This window comes from Sparus aurata, chromosome 6 (genome assembly GCF_900880675.1).
Source record: "Sparus aurata chromosome 6, fSpaAur1.1, whole genome shotgun sequence".
In the NCBI taxonomy this organism is placed as follows: Eukaryota; Metazoa; Chordata; class Actinopteri; order Spariformes; family Sparidae; genus Sparus; species Sparus aurata.
In genome coordinates, this window is record NC_044192.1 from 11,426,525 (window position 1) to 11,444,611 (window position 18,087).

The following is an 18,087-nucleotide window of genomic DNA, read 5'->3' on the forward strand; positions in this document are numbered from 1 at the left end:
ATAAAAAGGTAAGGAATAGAAATAGACTCATATATACATAATAGTGTACAATATGAACAGTGTAATTGTAAACAGTGTGGCAGTGCTGTTTTTAATACAAAATAAGAATGGGTATTAAGAAATTGTCCGGTTAGTGCAAACCAAAATGAGAAATGGGTTATGTGTAGAGTTTTTATTGCACAGTGCACATTGAGGTCTACTGGGAGCAGTGCTGGTTGTAGAGTCTGACAGCAGCAGGAAGGAAGGACCTGCGACACCTCTCCTTCACACACTTGGGTTGCATCAGTCTATCACTGAAGGAGCTGCCCAGTGCTGTGATAGTGACGTGCAGGGGGTGGGATCCTTTCATCAGCAGGGATTAAAACTCACTGATGAGGCAAAATAATGCAGCATTGTCCTTCCTATAATACTAGCATAGTTGTCAATATCCTTCTTTTATGTACGAGTGCTTACCTCATTTTGTTTGTTAGGGTAGAAGGTGATTTGTGTATTTTCTTCACTAGTGTCATCAGGCTTTTCTTTCTGTTAAGCGACAGTCTATTTTATAAGGGTTGAGGTGACTATTCAAACTGTCTGGATATGTCACGCTTGTTTAACCTCTGACAATGTGAACCCAAAAACCCACTCAGAGCAACGAGTCCAAAAATCCCCCCGCTGTGAGCAACCATCTTTTTATAATGCCACCACAGGTCCAGTGTGACTTCACTGAATACCACAGACATGCTGTGAGAATTTCCGTTGACACTCTTGGAGGCTAATTGAACAGCCAATACATTTACACCGGAGATTGTTTTACCAAATAAAAGATCTCATGTTAATGTTTACTGACTAGTAGAACAGTTATCGTATTACTAGAGACCTTGTGAAGCTGCCAGTCGAAAGCTTTGGTTGGATGCTTTGACCCTTACTGTACATGGGTATTGTGGATCCATAAATCAGAAAGCCTCGACCATAAAGCTCATGAACAGTCAAGTCCATCATTAAAACAAATAAAAATTCAAGTTCAACTTCGTCAAAGTTAAAATTTCATAGAATGGGAATTGGATATTAGACTATAAGACGACTGGTGTTTTCATATTGTCAACAGCAATTGTAGAAAACTGTCGACTCGATATGTCCAATAGCAGATTGAATGAACAGTCATAATGTATTTGCAGCTGCAAAGTGATCGCTTTCATAGGGATGGGTAAGAGGAACCTCCACCCTCACCAGTGCTGTAATATGGGTTTTTAGTAACTCAATTTCACCCATGTATGGATTTCCATGCGCTCCAAACATTTATTACCGAACAAAAAGGGGTGTCACCTCTGAAATATTGGTTAGTGAGAAGAGAACAAGCAGAAGACGGATATCTGAACATTGTGGGAAAGGAACTGAGAGTAAGTCAGATTTTTTTTTCTTTAACAGCATTTTCCCCTGTGAAAAATCTTCGACTTAACAATCGACCGACTGAAAGCAACCGTATTTATATCGTGCGACTGAAACCAATGTAGATTGCTTTAAAACGACAAGTGGCAAAATTATTTAAGTATGGATCGTTAGTTTCCTTATGTTTCAATCCAGTTTTGGTGCTCCATGTCAACTTGTTACAGTCAGTTGTTATTGAATGTTTGCCTATGTTTTGTCCATCGTGAAAACATGAACCATCCATAACTTATAAGGTATGGGACAATAGATATGATTATTGGTGAAAAGTTTAGGTCCATAAAACAGCAGAGAATTGCTCCTATACATTCCTCAGTTCTGTAAACATTTAACTTATAACACCACCCATTTTTAAGACAAATAACACAAAAAGTGATTGGGTACCTCATTTCAAATAAGCAGCTAGGATTTATTGAACATAGATGAGCATTAGGTTGGATTTAGAGGCAGTCAAAGCACTGGATTCACTGCAGAAATCTACAAAACCTGACAAAAAAGAACAAATAACATACGAATAACCATTTTTACAGACTGTTTTTGGTATATTTCATATATTCATATGGCTGTGTAAAAGTATTAGTGGCTAGTTTGTTGGCATAACCTCACAAACCTGGGCCAAAACTAACACTGCAGGAACCAAAGCGTTGTCTCTAAAAGTATCTCAACTCTAAAAACGTTTTCATATTACAAGAGTTAATGCAGCGAAGAAGAAATCAGACACCCTGTAAAAAGGGAAAGTTATGAATGGGCATCTTGAGATCATCCTGTGATACTGATATTGAAGATCTCAACTGTGTGCCATATCTCAGTGAGGAATGTGACCTTCCCAACTGCCTCCCCATGACTAACAAAGGATTGAGATTGAGACTATGATCAGTTTGCACTGGGTGACACATCAAAGCCTTAATATAATACCATTATTGCTGGGTTGTAGATTTTCAAGGTCAGATATCTTTTATCACATTTTTATATGTTCCTCTTATGGTCCTTAAATTTAAGGGGCCATGGAAAAAAGCCTTATGGCCATAATCTTGATATACAGCCCATTTTGTTCTAATTAAAATCCTCTCAGCTCTAAAGATACTAAAGGAATCATCCGTCCAACTTTAAGATTAGAAATACCCTACATTAACAGTTTTTAGGTCATTACCATCCCTTGCTAGACTTAAAGGTCTCATCAACAACAGTCAAAGTAGGTCAAAGTCATTCCTGTTTGCTGCCCATATGCTGAGGGCTTGTATCTCTATAATAAACCTCTTTGGAGAGGTTTTGCTTTTCAAAGAAGTAAGTACACAATCTATGCCTTCTCACCTTCCAACACAAAACAAATGAATCACTCAGGACAAGTAGACCGACTTTAAAGTTTACTTTTAGTCTTTTGCTGGCAGTTAACAACTAGGCACCTAACAAGAACCACTGAGCAAAACATAATTTTTAAGAGTTGGTGGCATAAAAGAGATTTACAGATACGTGCACTGGCTTAACAGTTTGATTTCAAGACATTCTGGCCCTGTCTATGTTTGGATCCTGAGCAGTTAAAGTGCTGGCACAGCCACTTGACTCCACAGGCAGTTGGGCAGAGTCAGCCACTAGGTGGGATTTCACATTCCCCTTTTACAGTGTCCCAGCATGTCTCCAAATGTCTGCACGAGTCACGCAGGAGTCAAACACCCCCACTTTGACAGGCTGATGTCATACGGTAACACAGATGATACATGAGGAGAACCTCCAAGGCAGAGTTTCTCAACCTTTCCTGGCCCCTCAACCCCATTTGTAGGGCTCCTAGTTTCTCATGACCCCAGCAGTTACTGTCATGGAGTTGAGTCATGTGGCTTTGAGGATACTTGAGGCCATGGAGGGAGCTCCAAATAAATTATATGAATATACAATTAGAGCATAAACAATTGATTAGTCAATAGTTTAGGTTTTTGCTATTTTCAGACATTTCCTGAATATATTTTTCTATCTTATCTACTTATTGTTGCATCATTTTATTTTTCTCCCCATTTTAATTAGGCCTAGATGTCATGCAGTAGTAGGAATACATAATGATAAGATACCCTCAGAGCTATGCAAAGAAACACCACTCCAAGGCGATATAAAATGTGTGTTTAGTAATACTAAACTCACAAACATCTTTGCTGCAGTTGAAGATTGCTTTTCCTTCTCATGATTCTGTCAGCAGATCTCTTTAACATTATTATTTTGTTATTTTGTAGAGTTATTTTGTGAATTTTGAGTTGATGATGAGGCGTAAATAGAAACCTTTTAACTTTTCAAATGTTTTCCATAAATAACCCCAAACAAAAAAAAAAAACCTTGTTATTTTTTCAAAGCTGCCCTAATTGTGTTTTTCTTCGGTCTGAATAAAAAAGTGATAGAACACATGAAGTACAGCATTATGTTAGTTCAGCTGGAGTATCTGATTTACCCACAACCACAAATTCAAATTGTGTATCTTAAACAAGGCATACCTTTTTCCATCATGGTTCAATGTTTGCCTTGTAAAAACAATCTAGAAAGACAATGAAAAATGATGCTCGGTTCTAAATACTGTCTAATGAAGAATGCTAATGTAGCTAGATACTTCAAACTGTGACAGGTTTTCTTTGTTTTTCAGCCACAAAGTCATCAAACCTGGAGGGTTGACAAACAATCAACAACGCTGCAATGAGTTCACTAACAAACCAGGAACCAAAAGCCTCAGGTAAGTTTGGAAAATGTAAGGCACTTTTTGTGGTTGTTTTGTTTGTTGCACTTGAAAATAGAAGTGTTTATTGTTCACCAAGTTGTATTAGTACACATTTAACAGACAAAATACATAAATATATATATATGTTTAGACCTTCACAAATCTTTAAATAAAAGTAGTTTGAGGGTGCCTTGATCAATCTTGAAGGTGTCCATGATCCACTTTACAGGAAAATCATAGAGATAGCAGTGTTTAATGTCCTCTTACTTCTGTTTCCAAACTTTACTTCATATCCACACTGAATACCAATAGAGTGATGTAGCCAACTGATTGGACACATTACTTCAAGTGGCTCTTCTTTGAGTGATGTGTCGTAAATAATAATAATGTGAGTTATAGCTAGCAGCATAACAATGTAATGCAGTGCAATGTTGTATTATAATGGTGCAAACGGAGGAATTCATAGGCTATTTCAAGTCAGTCTATGGACATTTCTGGATTTAGCAAATAAGAAAGTGGATCGAATTAGATTGTAGAAGAGGAAGACCACAGAACATAGGAGGTACAGAAAATGAGGTACAGAAAGAAAAAATACCTGCTGATTAAAACATTTTTTTTTCAACACTTGAAAACATCTGAACATCATTTGATGACAGAAACACCACATACTTGAAATGGAGAAACGGCTATCATGGATATATATGAAAGTCAGGAAGTGTATCAGTTTCAATTTCTATCTCCCAGAGTGCCTGAGGCCATTTGTTCCTATTCTAGAGGCTAAGTGTTGGTGGCTGAGAGTGAAAGAAGTATCCATTTTCTAAAGCCAATACATTATTACATAAAGTATTTTTGAAGTCTGCTGCTTTCCAAACTGACAGTTCTTCCAGGAGTGTTTGGTATGCAGAAGCAATTGACTGACTGTGTCCTACCAGACATGGATTATGTGTTAATCAATGCTTGAGGAACAAGGTTACAAGAATCCTGCCTGCACCCAGATGATATAAGAGCGTAAACCAAGCCCTTGAGAGACGATACATAGAAACTGATGAATATTCAATATATGCCCTCTAACTGAAGTAGGACTGCTGTGGAAAGGTGATGAAGAAGTTTCCTGAGAGGATCTGGTTTCACTTCACAGATACTAGTTACTAGTTTTTGTAGCTGCATTCTTTCGTAGTCCAAGTTATTTAATTCCTGTTAGAGCTGGGCAATATTGAATATTATCTTGAAATGAGGCTAAACATTGCCTGAGTTTGTGGATAACTTTTCATTGTGATATGATTAATTGTTGTCTTTAAACTGGTTTTAAAGGCTTGACAACAGTAAAAAGTAACTTACCAGACAGTTATGTGAGGGTACCAATAGTCATGCTTATGGTATTGTCACAATATCGATATCAAGGTATTAGCTGAAAGTATCTTGAAATATGATTTTGTCACCTACTCCTAGCCTTTTATGGCAATATTGCCCAGTCCTGATTGATGTTAAGCCACTGAGTAGGAGAAAATGTTTGATTCTGGGAAATCAAACATTGTGTTCATAAAACCAGTAGAACATTTACTTTTGAAAATTAGAGATGAATACACAGAATGGGCTTAAACAGTCTTAAAGGCTGTTAAACCCCTGTTAAATCTGGTAAGATACCAGGACTTATGGCAGAAACCTAAAAAAGACAGTTACACAAAAGATAATTACTTCACTGAAATGTCAGTTTCACATTTCAATTAGTACAAAAAATAAATGTGTTGCTTATTAGTAATGAATCTTAGATTGCACAATTAAAAACGTTAACCTTTTTCTTGGGATTGAGCATTTGTATAACACTTAAAATGCAATCAATTGGTCAACATGTCTTTACTAAAAATGGCTCGTTTGTGGCCATTGCCTCTACAGATGTGCAACATCCATTCAGAAATCTAATTGTGGCCTAATTAACCACTGAGTGTGATTTAAGTTTTGGTGTGTACCTACACAGTAAACTGTGGCTGAAGACAGTAATTGTGGAACACATTCAATTCTCCACACAGTTTGACTGTGATGAGCCACTTGGCCATATCTATGTTATGCAGCAGTTAAGGTTCAAGCCTTCGGGTGAACGAAGCAGCTCTGAGTCATTATGAGGTATGATGCTTGTGCAGGAAGGGGAGTAACAGTTGGAGGCTGAGATTTCACCAGCTGGTGTACAAACGTCGTGTTATTTTCTGAGTCATCCTACACTTGAAATTTGAGAGAGGATAAAGGCAGAAAAAAGTGTCATCCATGTGGCTACAGGGTCTGGGCTAAAAAACACAAAAGTGATACGCTTTTGACACTGTGGCATTTAAACTTTGTGGAAGCTTTTTTCTAAAACCCCAGAAAAGCACATTTTTTAGAACATCTAATAAAACTCAGCATTTTTAAATCAGATTTTGAATGCACAGGTTTTTACATAGTCTTGTCTGAACTTCTGTTAAGTTCTTTAACCATAAATTGTAAAGGTGTAAATAAAATGGATTTACATGTTTTAAATGAGAAAAACAAAATTGCGTTATTTGTACATACACAACTACCACTTAAAAATGATTTTGATGAGTTTGCATAGATGGTTGCCCTATACCTTTTTATAAATTAGATACTTCTCTATCCAATATACATCTCAATAAGCACAGCCCAAGAAATCCAAGTTCTTGCATGTAACAGTTGACAAAGAGAAAGGAAATACTGACCTCTTGTGAAGTTTTAGTGTAACTGCAACCTAAGGCAAAAGCACTGGTAAACAAATCACGGATATAGACAATATCATTGTTTTTTCATGCTATGCTGAACAGTGTGACTGGTGAATATCATTCTGTTGACATACACAAAGCATTACAAACATGTTTTCTGTTTCTTTGTCTAAGTTTGCCTGAACTACCTATTACAATTGAGTTTTCTGTTATTTCCTGGTCTTATCAGTGGCTATCAAGAAAAGATCCAGAGTTCCTGGGGTTATGATCACTCAGTATGTTGAGCAACTCCCTCCTGGAAAGTCAACACCTGACTTCACTCGGAAGCCAATGAACGTGACCGTTCAAAATGGTAAATAACAAACCTGGGAAATAACAAACCTGGGAAATAAAACTGTGACTACAACAACATTATAAAACAATATCTACAACTGTAACACTGCTGTATGGCGCTCTGTATTTTGTTTTGTTTTTTAAGGAAAAAAAGCATTTTTCAAAGCGATAGTGAATGGAGAGCCATCACCAACTGTAACATGGGAGCGTAATAAGGGCGAAGTCACAGACCCAGAGAAATACAAAACCAGATATGATGAAAGAGCTCATGAACACATTCTGGAGGTGAGACAACTTTGAATAAGATCCTCCACACCTCATAAAACAAACATGTTGTTTAAAAGTCTTACTTTGATTTGTCCTTATTAAAAGTATTCAATTAGAAAACTATTCAGCACTAAAGATGCAATATAACTGTGAGAATTATGCTTTTTCAGATCATCTCTGCAAAACCAGAGGAAGCTGACACCTACAGATGCTTTGCCAACAATGAGTATGGAAAGGCTGTCTGCACCGCAACTCTCAATGTTATGGGAGGTAAAAGACAGATACTTACAGTTCAGTATGTTCATTGTAAATTTATCAAATTAGAAAACAATTACAACTTAGTTTTGATTATTTACTTATGATTTCTTGTTTTGCTGATGTTTTGTCTAGGTGGCTTGAAGAAGAAAAGCCAGGCAGGTAAGACATTTTCCACTGATTTCTGATGGAGCTTATTTTTTTCTTTCTGTCATCCATCTTTCCATGAAATATTTTTTTAGGCTAACAGAGATTTAATCAGTGTGATCTTTTCTTTAATTTTGATCTCAGCAGCAATGTTAAACATGGTAATGAAAGACTAATACCTTTAATAAAAAAGTCTCCAAGCAAAACCCCTTTGTTAAAAAAATATCATTGGAGGCGTATGTTTGTTCGTTTGAGATTGTAAACCATCATGATAATATAATCATTTGGCATTCACTATTAACATCCAATTTTCGTTTCAGAATCTGATGCACCACAGGATTTCAGATCAATGCTTAAGAAAACGTAAGCTCAAGTCAAAGTTTTACTTTAAATATACATTGCTGCAAACTCTCAAAGAACATAACACTCTGGTCTTGTCTTTTCAGAGTTATTGTCACCAGAAAAAAACAACTCCCACCAAAAAAAGAAGGAGAAATTGATCCTAAGCTCTGGGAACTGCTTCTCAGCGCACCAAAGAAGGACTATGAAAAGATCTGTTTTGACTTTGGTGTTACTGACTTTCGCTGGATGCTGAAGAGACTCAGCCAGATGAAAAAGGAAAGGGAGGATGAGCAGGCTAAGGTACAGTGCTGAATTATGTAACAACTGCACATGAATTCTGGATTTCTGGATTTCGAGCCTGCAAAATGTTGGTGAGGTTTTACGCTTGGTTAAAAACATTGTAAAGGCTGGAAGAAAAACCTGGTGACCCAAGTATCAGCTAGAGTTTGCCTGTTGTTGGCTAACTTCAAAGCGTAACTCACCAGTCTGTAAATTAGTTTTTTGCTGCCCTCTCTGATTAAACATATCAAGCCTGCTTCACCTCTGTGTGCAAGTATACTTCACTGCATTATTGATATTACTGTAATCACATCCAATTATGATAACACAGGGTGCTGGAGTACATTTGCTCATCACTGTAGCAAGGCGTAAAAATTTAAACCACTGGAGGTCAGAGAAACTTTTTCAGGAGGTGTTAAATTATTATTTAAAACCACATCTCATACAAATAAATTCAAAAGATTTATTTCAAGCTTTGATTTTGTTTTTCTTCCGGTGCCCAAGGCAAAAATAAAACCTAGCGCAAAATAACCTAGCACATATCAAGAAAACATCCACGCTCTGTTCAAGACCACTTAAAGGTGCAAAGCGTAAGACATGGCCGAATTTTAGTTTAAAACAATTTTAAAAATTACTTGACATTATCAACAGAATGTGAAGAAGTGTTAGGTGTGTCAAAGACATCTATGTATTCTGTTATGAAGATAAAAGTTATCTTGGTTATTTACCACCTAGCCCAACGGCAACATGACGTCACCTCATCACAGAATAAGTATGACAAAAACGTGACTATCACTGCGACTGTTGGATGTTCAGTCGTTCCAATTACATATTTTCACAGTCTCATCTTTCATTAGTCTCATGACAAAAGTCTAAAAAAAAATGTTTAAATGACAAACATCATATGTGTAATTCATGGCACAATACAAATGGGATCATGAAACTAGTTTGTCTCTGACATCCACTGCCATACAATATTTTTTCTTAAATAAGATCCCACGGTGGTTCACCAGAAAGAGAGGGTCTCTCTATTAGCCACACCCCCAGTTTCAGTCAGATAAACACAGTCACCGGCTGCACTGCTAATTGAGCTTAACAGCTAACAGCAGCTAGTAGCCCAAAAGAAAGCTACAGCAAAGAGTATAGTGACCTCTGGTGGTACGCTCCACATACTTTTGTGAAGCAACCTTTGACAGGTGTCCAATAATAAAACATCATAACTTCAAGTTCAAAATGCCATGGCTTCACTAATGAAGTTCGGAGCAAAACCTACACATACATACACTGGGCTTTTTATCTTTCTTTTCTAGGTTGTAGAGAAACTGGAAAATGTGAAACAAATAGAAGTAACACCCTCCGGAAGAGCTGAATTTAGCATGGACATGAAACTATGGGATCCCAACAGTGCAATTAATTTGTACAAGGTGAGTTTATGTATTCAAAGATAAACACTTAAAAACCAATTGCTGCTCAAATAAAATAAAAATAAAAAACTAACTCATCTAACGGCTTTTTTTCCCTTAAAGGATGGGACAATGGTTCCATATGGTGATGATGAAAATTCAAAGCATAGCCTGAAGAAAATGGGGACAAATTATGTTTTCAGCATCAAAGATCCTCAGCCAGAAGATGCTGGATTTTACCAGGTTGATGTTGAGGAAGCTAACATGCTCACAACTGACTTTCAAGGCAAGTGAACTTTTGAATCTGTAATAAGGACGGTTGTTTTGGCAGTTGGCAAGACAATTCAAGGCACAATTAGGAATGAGTGGTGAGTCAGTTAATCTACCACTTAATCCACATCTCCTCTTCCTTGTCTTTCAGTACCTGATGTGGAATTTTCAGCCAAGATCAAGGATGTGAAGGTCGTTGAAAGCGAGGATGCTATTTTTCAGTGCGTCTTGTCAAAACCCCTCAACAGAATTACCTGGGCAAAACAGGATTCGTCACTTGAACATGGGGACAAGTGTGAGATCACTGTCTCAGAGGACAAACTAATTCACACATTGAGGGTAAAAGACTGTGAAATAGCAGATAATGGAGCATATTATGCCATTGCTGGGATTAAGTCGAGCAAAGCCTCTCTCACAGTGAAAGGTTGGACTTCTTTTGTTTTTCAAATGACCTAAATAAATAAAGTATAAATCTAATGTTGACAATATGATAAACACATCTCGAATATTTACCTATTTAAAGCACTTCAACAAAACAAATGATTTATTCTCCCTTCACTTCATCCAGCTGATCCAAATGCTCGTAAAGGGCGTAAGGGCACTCAAACTGGGAATCAAGATGACTTGGATGCAGCCAGACGAGCAAAGGCTGAAAGGGACGCTGCAGATGCAGCAGCTAAGGCTGCTCTGGGGGATGGTGGGGATGGAAAAGATGGAGGGGACGGAAGAGATGGTTCTGGCGATGGGTCTGGTGGTAAAACTGATGGAGACGAAGGTGATGGAGACGGCAAAAATAGGAACCTCTTGACAGATGGAGATGACGGAAATAAAGACGACGATGCAGGTGATAAGAAAAAGAAGAGATCACGAACTGGACCTTTGGTTCCTGACACCGTTACAGGTAAAATGGTTGTACTGTGTGAAGAGTGAATAATGTGTCACTGCACCGCACAGACATACTGAAGATATTAGGCATAGTTTTAGTTCTCATTATAAGTTTCTGCTGCTGCATACTGTCTTGTCAGGTTTGCTATCGGGGCCAATATTTGCCAAGTGTCTCAGAATGACTTCTTGCGCTCCCTACGAGTAAGATGTGAGAGATAGCTACAGTGGGGAGCTTTCTGCTTGTGAGAACAGAGTAGGTGAAGGAAGTATGCACCTTGGAGTATTTACAATTGTCCTTCTTCGATAATTAAGTTAGTTAAAAGAAATGTCTTGAACCATTTGTTGAGTGGGTAAAGGTCAGATTGGTAGATTGAAAAAGTTGGTCACAAATTCCCAAATTCACGAATTCCAGGACCCTCCAGGAATAACTTAGCTATAGTCAAGAAATCAAAATATGTTTACATTTCTATCAAATTTAAGAGTGGAGACCTTTTTGATTTTCCAAAAATATTTCAGTTTGTAATAATTCAGTTACAAAATGCAGTTGCAGTGTAATTGCAGATTATCTGCTGCAATCCTGCTTGTTGACCACTAGAGCGAGACATACCGTAAACAAGAAAACTGGTAAGGCAGAACAGTACCAACATCAACAACATCACAAAAACTTAAATAAGAAACACTAAATGCTGTGTTTTTAATGTGGAATATAATACTTCAAAACAACTACCTGTGTTAAGTTCTGATAGTATTTTCACCAGAGGTTACATTTGGCCAAACACAATGCCATAGTCATTTTGACTAATTCAAATATTTTTATTTCTTACTGTCGCAGATCGGGGTGTCCAGTTTGTCAGTGGGCTCTCAGACACTCTTGCTAATGTTGGTGAACGGGCAGAGCTGTCTTGCAAATTAAGCAATGAAACCTCTGAGGGACGCTGGTATAAAAATGGGAAGTTGGTAAGTAAACAATTTTAGGAGAATTACGAGTAGGACCACTGCCTATAGCTGTTTCCTTGTGAAACAGTAATGGTCCGTTTTAGTCGTTGCATACATTCATTTATCAAAATGTTTGTCTTATAAATATCGAATTTTCTTATGTGACAAGCTAACCAATGAGGATGGGGTAACAATTATCAAAGATGGAGCCTGTCACAGGTTGATAATTGATTGCTGTAATAAAGATGATGCAGCTGTGTACCGCTTTGAAGCTGAGGGCCGTAAATCAGAAGCAACGCTTAATATACAAGGTCAGAATAAAAGTCGACAACATGGTTTGGCAACCATAGTTTAAAAAGGATTTAATCAAGAGTTTTAACTGTTTCTTCTCCACACTTCTACATGAAAGATCCACCCAAAATCGATGCTGATGCCCTGGGAAAATTCACACAGCCGGTCATTGTAAAAGCGGGTGAAAGTGCAGAATGGAAGCTGCCGTTCTCAGGTGGGGCACCCATGAATATACAGTGGTACAAGGATGATGACGAGCTTTTGCCTGCTCTCAATGTGAAGATTGAAACATCAGCTACCGAGAGTAAACTCCGCTTAACGAAGTGCCAAAGGAAAGATTGTGGAGAGGTCAAAATTAAAATCAAAAATGAATTTGGCACAACAGAGGCAATTTCCAAACTTATTGTACTGGGTAAGTAGTCAACAATAAGCTCAACTTGTTCATGATTTACACATTGTACTGTCTAAAGAACAAATGCTTTTAGCTGTTGGTGTGATTAATTTTCATGTCATCAACAGACAAACCCACACCACCACAGGGACCTGTAGACATTATGGAAAGTGCTGTAACATCTGTTCAGTTCAAATGGAAACCACCAAAAGATAGCGGTGGATGCCCCGTCACAAACTATATAATTGAACGACAACAAGTAGGGCGCAATAAATGGTCAAATCTCGGAGAGATTCCTGATGGCAACCCAAGTTACAGAGACTCAGATGTGGACCCTGGAAGGAGATACAGCTACCGGATCAGAGCCAAGAACTCAGAGGGCATCAGTGACTACCTGCAGACAGAGGACATAGCAGCTGGTGTATTGCGTGAGTCTTTAGTTAGAGGATTTGTAGTAGGAGCTATTTTGTAGGTGTACAGTGTGAGATTCAATGCTAATCAAATTAAAATACTCTTTTCCAGGACATCATGCTTTATTCCACTTTCTGCTACCAAATGTTTATTTGGTGAATAAAGTCTGGTGTGCATCCAAGTTGGGAAGGTTTCTGGTTTTGCTGGACTGGTCTGGTGTACAAGATTAAACCAGTTCGATTTTATCTCAACTGACCTAACCAGCATGTTTGGGTAGTCAGTGAAGAGAGCTAGCAGGATGTGGCTTGTTAGCAGGATCTAAGATAGCTGATTAGCTCACTTCCACAAGGTCATGCCTCCCTTTGTTTTGATACTGACATCCACCAGAGAGAAGTAACAAGCAGGTGCAGGTTATGCTTTTTGCATTTTGATCCGCTCCTTTGTGCCTCCGGTTTCAAATTAAAAGCCCTCTCATGTTGCAGTGGAAAAATAAAAACACAATATTTTACAGTTGTCATGGTTGATTGTTGTGCCGCTACACTCTCAAAAGAGCAAAATGACATAACAATGTAGAATAGACAAAATGTCATGTTTCCCCCACAGGTTATCCTGGAGCTCCAACAGCACCTAAAGTGATCAGTGCCTTTAAAGACTGCATCAATCTGGCATGGTCTCCTCCATGTGATACTGGAGGTACCAAAATAGTGGGATACAAATTGGAAAAGAAGAAGAAGGGGACAAATTACTGGAGCCTTGTAAACCAAGACGGGCCTATCACAGGTACCCAATTTATATGACAAGCTGCAGGAATACAATGATAAGTTGATGCATAGCACTGTAGCCAAAGTCAACAAATACTTCTTCCTTTGTCCACAGATACAAAGTATGCAGTGAAAGATGTTTTTGAAGGAGCAGCATATGAATTTAGAGTGTCTGCCATCAACCTGTCTGGTGCTGGAGATCCTAGTATTCCATGTGACACAGTAATTGCAAGAGATCCAATGAGTACGCCACTCACACTCTTATATTCTACTGCTGCTGTCTTCACTGAAAATGCTGCTGAGCCAATAACCTCTCATTACTGTAATTACAGAACCCCCAGGCAAAGTCACGGACCTGAAGTTAACATCCTCCAATTACACCACATTTTCAATGGCTTGGACCAAACCTAAAGAAATTAAAGGGGTAGAGGACGAAGCCCAAGGGTACTTTGTGGAGATCAGACCAATAGAATGCCTTGAATGGACCCGCTGTAATGCCATCCCAATTACTCTAACTTCCTACACCGTGCTTGGTTTGAAGGCGATGGCCACCTACTGGGTGAGAGTAATTGCCACCAATTATGGAGGTGATGGAGAACCTCAGGGCTTTGACAATTACATCATTGCCACGCCTCCTCCTGGTGAGAAAATGTGTAGTTTGGTAATGTTTAATTAAATAACAACTCTCTCTATTAGTACTTCAAACGTCATCATCCAGTTATATTTAGTATAGGCATACTGACAAAGCAAATATTCAGATTTTCTTCCATATACATCTGCACAGTGCAGCCTTTGCCGTGAAATATCCCTACAGCTGTCAAAGATTCTGAAAAGCTCAAGAAAACACAGCCTGCACAACAGCTTTCCTTCTGAATAGTGCATTACAATCTTTACTTTAATATTCATGGATATTGGAGTTAAACGGTGGAATTATTATGACAAGGCACTTACGGCAGCATTAGTGTTATAAAATTACTTTGGACAGCCCAGCACCCACAGAAAACTACTGACGTTCAAATGTAGCTTTCAACAAAATATAGCAATTTAAAGGGAAGATGCAACATCAGAACACCAATGTAATACAGGCAACGTGACTTGCTTATTTGTATTCACACAAAGGAGTTACATCCACATCAGCGATACAGGGTCTCAGCGTGTTTATGTATGAATTGAAACTGATGGCTTCTGTTTATTTAGTCATGCCACCCTGTTGTTCAGTCAATTGTGGCACAGTGGGATAGAAAATAGGTTCGCAATGCACAAAGCATTGTGGTGTTTTCAACAGCTGAACAATGGATTACATTAAAAAAAAAAATTAAATTACCTGGATTTATATACTGCATGATTTTTTTTTTTATCATTACTTCAATCATACATATTTCCTCGAAACATCCCTAGTTATGTGCAAAGGGATAAAAAAATTTGATTTTGTAATAGTTCAACGATGATAATATTTAAAAAGTAATACAATACGGTTTGTTAAACTGAATAAATACAAGAATCTAAACATTTTATTCTAAATTTCACCCTCACAGTAAAGCCAAAGTTTAAAGATCGCAATATGAAGACCTTTGTGGTGGTAAAATCTGGAAACACAGTCCGCCTGAACATCAACTTTGAGGTATTGCACCAGTGGTTTTCTTACTAATGAGATCTTAGTATATGGTATTTTTATAGTGTGAAACTACACTTACATTGTCAGACTTTTTAACCAATTAATCTAATACTTTTCTTATTGTCTACAGGCCTCCCCACTGCCAGAAATCTCTTGGCTAAAAGATGGCGTGCCAGTGTCCAAACATGTAACAATAACCAACTCTGATAAAGGCTCTCAACTGTTGATCCCAACATCTGAATGGTCTGACACCGGCATCTACACCATAACTGTCAAGAACATTGTCGGCCAAGAGAGCTTCAATGTTGAAATCAGAGTTACAGGTGATTTCCACAAAGGTCACAAGGACTAAATGCGAGCCTCATTAGCTGTTCCATGCAAACTTTTTGAGACTTTTAACAGTAAACCCAATAAACCACAGTTGGATTTATTGAACTGTGTGTTGAACTGTTAAATTGCACAAACATAAAGAAAAGGGAAACTGAGCTTGCTACAGATACTGTATATGGCGAGTACAGTTTGTTGGATAGAAATATTATTTTTGTCACTCGGACTTTGCTTAGTACAGTAGCTCCTCCTCTATTGTAAGAATGTACAATACCATAAAATGCTGTAACATTGTTGGCAACTGGTTGATCTAATGTAAGCACATCATTGTTCTGACCAAAACGTTCATGTGCAAACAAAGTTATAAAAGGTAGGTCTGGATTCAAAATTCAGTGAACTAACCCTGTTTTGTCACTAATCTGGATCTTTGTGGTGCTTGTAGATGATCCCAAGCCTCCTGGTCCAGTGGAGCTGGATCAGAACATCTCAGGAACAGTGACACTGTCCTGGACTTCCTCTCCAGATGAGAAGAGGGATGACAGACTACACTACATGGTATCCAAGCGTGACTCCTTCAAACGAACTTGGAGGACAGTGGCAGACAACCTCTTCAACAACAAGTTCACAGTTGTCAACATTTTGCCTGGACGGGAGTATAACTTCAGAGTATTTGCTAAAAATGACATGGGTCTCTCACCACCTTCTCTGTCCCCTGTGTTTCAAACCAAAAAGGAAAAAGGTTTGTGCCTCCAATCACAACTGAATCAATTCTCACTTCTACTAAAGCGTGGTTCCGACATAGATGACATAGAGGAGTCACAAGGTGGATTTGACAACTTGCTTGAATTTTTTAGGGATTCAACGATAAGTCGGGGAAAACATTTTCTATAAGTTGATTAATAAAACCGTAGTCCCCAACTACTATAATTCTGTAAAACTTCCACTTTGTGCATTTCTTTGTGTTTCAGAAAAGTTCAAAGTAAACATGCCAGAGTCAAAGTCCTTGGACTTTCAGTCCCCACCCTCATTTATCATTCCCCTGAGGAGGCGTACAGCTCCACAGGGATATGAATGCTGCATGACCTGTGCAGTTAAGGGTGATCCAGCTCCACGTGTGACATGGTACCGCAACAATATCAGCCTGAACACAAACACCAACTACCACATCACTAATGTGTGTGGAGTCTGCTCCATGCTCATCCTAAGGGTGGGACCCAAGGACAACGGGGAATACAAAGTCATCATTGAGAACAAACTGGGAACAACTGAGTCCTCAATGATGCTGAATGTCAAAGGTACACACTTGTACAACTTTTGAGAATCAAACATGTTTAATTAAATTTTTATAACCTGAGACTATATACTTCTCAACAGAGTGAAGAAGAGCTGCCGCTGCTGGACAGAAGCTGAACCAACAGATGAATAACTGTGTTTTAAATCATTAGAAGCTTTGTTATAAATTTTGTGACAACTTATTCACTTTGCTCCATTTAACACTCTAATAAGAAACCAGTTTTGTTTACTTCTGGAAAGTGTTGTATCCTGTGATATTATACTTAAAAGATATTTCACCATCATGCTTCCATTTACTCACGATGAGGTCAAATACACAGCAGAAGGACATGTTTAATGTTTTAATTTTTTTGAGTGTTTGAGTCTGTTTTCAATTATTTCAATTGATATTAAACAATCCAACTTAAAATTACTTTTGTCATTACTTATTTAACTAGCCCCTAAACTGTTTTGCTTGAATCTCATGCACAAGTACATGTAATACAGAAGCACTGCAAGTAGTTTAATGTTACACTAGCTTATGTAAAAGGAGTTGTAAATTCCTGTAAAGTCTTACATGATTAAAGAGAGATTGTTTAGTCTTGATGTCTGTGTTATTGTCCATGTGAAATTTCACCATTAAAACACACTTTTTCTTTTTGAAGGTGAAGACTGATAGTTAGCACACACCCTTTTATATTCTTAAGGGAATGTTTTGTGTTTATTTATTTATTTATTTATTTATTTCATCTTAATTTACAATTAGGAATTGCCTTCTCGACAGTGCACTTCTGACTTTACCTAATGTTTTGATGAAGGACTTTTCCTGGGAAGGGATGAGGAACGTTACACAAGAGATACAATGTAAATCCTGTTCAAAGCTTCCTGACACTAAAATTTCAATTTCTTTAAGCCTTGATATAAATCAAACAAGTAAGCTGCATAGAAATTCATCCCCTGTACAGTTACCATGAGAGGGGAAAGAAGCTACTGAGGCCTAAAAACGTTTTTCTAAAAAGCTGTTTTTTATTTCTGAGCTGGGCATTTAAATACTGGGCTCTGTGGGGATTTAATCTCTCT

General features: G+C 37.9%; 1 protein-coding gene across 1 annotated transcript; it reads left to right on the forward strand.

The window, feature by feature from the left end:
* The first annotated feature begins 1,342 nt into the window (after nucleotides 1-1,342).
* Nucleotides 1,343-17,613, forward strand: LOC115582741 (immunoglobulin-like and fibronectin type III domain-containing protein 1). The gene is made up of 24 exons (XM_030418908.1): nucleotides 1,343-1,379; nucleotides 4,046-4,132; nucleotides 7,052-7,174; nucleotides 7,301-7,440; nucleotides 7,593-7,692; nucleotides 7,813-7,839; nucleotides 8,145-8,187; nucleotides 8,271-8,466; nucleotides 9,756-9,869; nucleotides 9,972-10,134; nucleotides 10,270-10,542; nucleotides 10,687-11,019; nucleotides 11,836-11,960; nucleotides 12,109-12,250; nucleotides 12,349-12,642; nucleotides 12,750-13,049; nucleotides 13,636-13,812; nucleotides 13,909-14,037; nucleotides 14,126-14,434; nucleotides 15,329-15,414; nucleotides 15,539-15,731; nucleotides 16,178-16,474; nucleotides 16,704-17,030; nucleotides 17,110-17,613. Exons 2-24 carry the CDS (start codon nucleotides 4,096-4,098, stop codon nucleotides 17,112-17,114), a joined length of 3,933 nt encoding a protein of 1,310 aa, XP_030274768.1. The 5' UTR covers nucleotides 1,343-1,379; nucleotides 4,046-4,095; the 3' UTR covers nucleotides 17,115-17,613.
* Nucleotides 17,614-18,087: the final 474 nt, after the last annotated feature.

Excerpts from the sequence above, each read along its gene's own strand:
- LOC115582741 (XM_030418908.1), top strand. The coding sequence starts at position 4,096 with ATGAGTTCACTAACAAACCAGGAACCAAAAGCCTCAG. Across the intron at positions 7,840-8,144 it reads GAAGAAGAAAAGCCAGGCAG|AATCTGATGCACCACAGGAT; the intron begins GTAAGACATTTT and ends TTTTCGTTTCAG. Across the intron at positions 14,435-15,328 it reads CATTGCCACGCCTCCTCCTG|TAAAGCCAAAGTTTAAAGAT; the intron begins GTGAGAAAATGT and ends TCACCCTCACAG.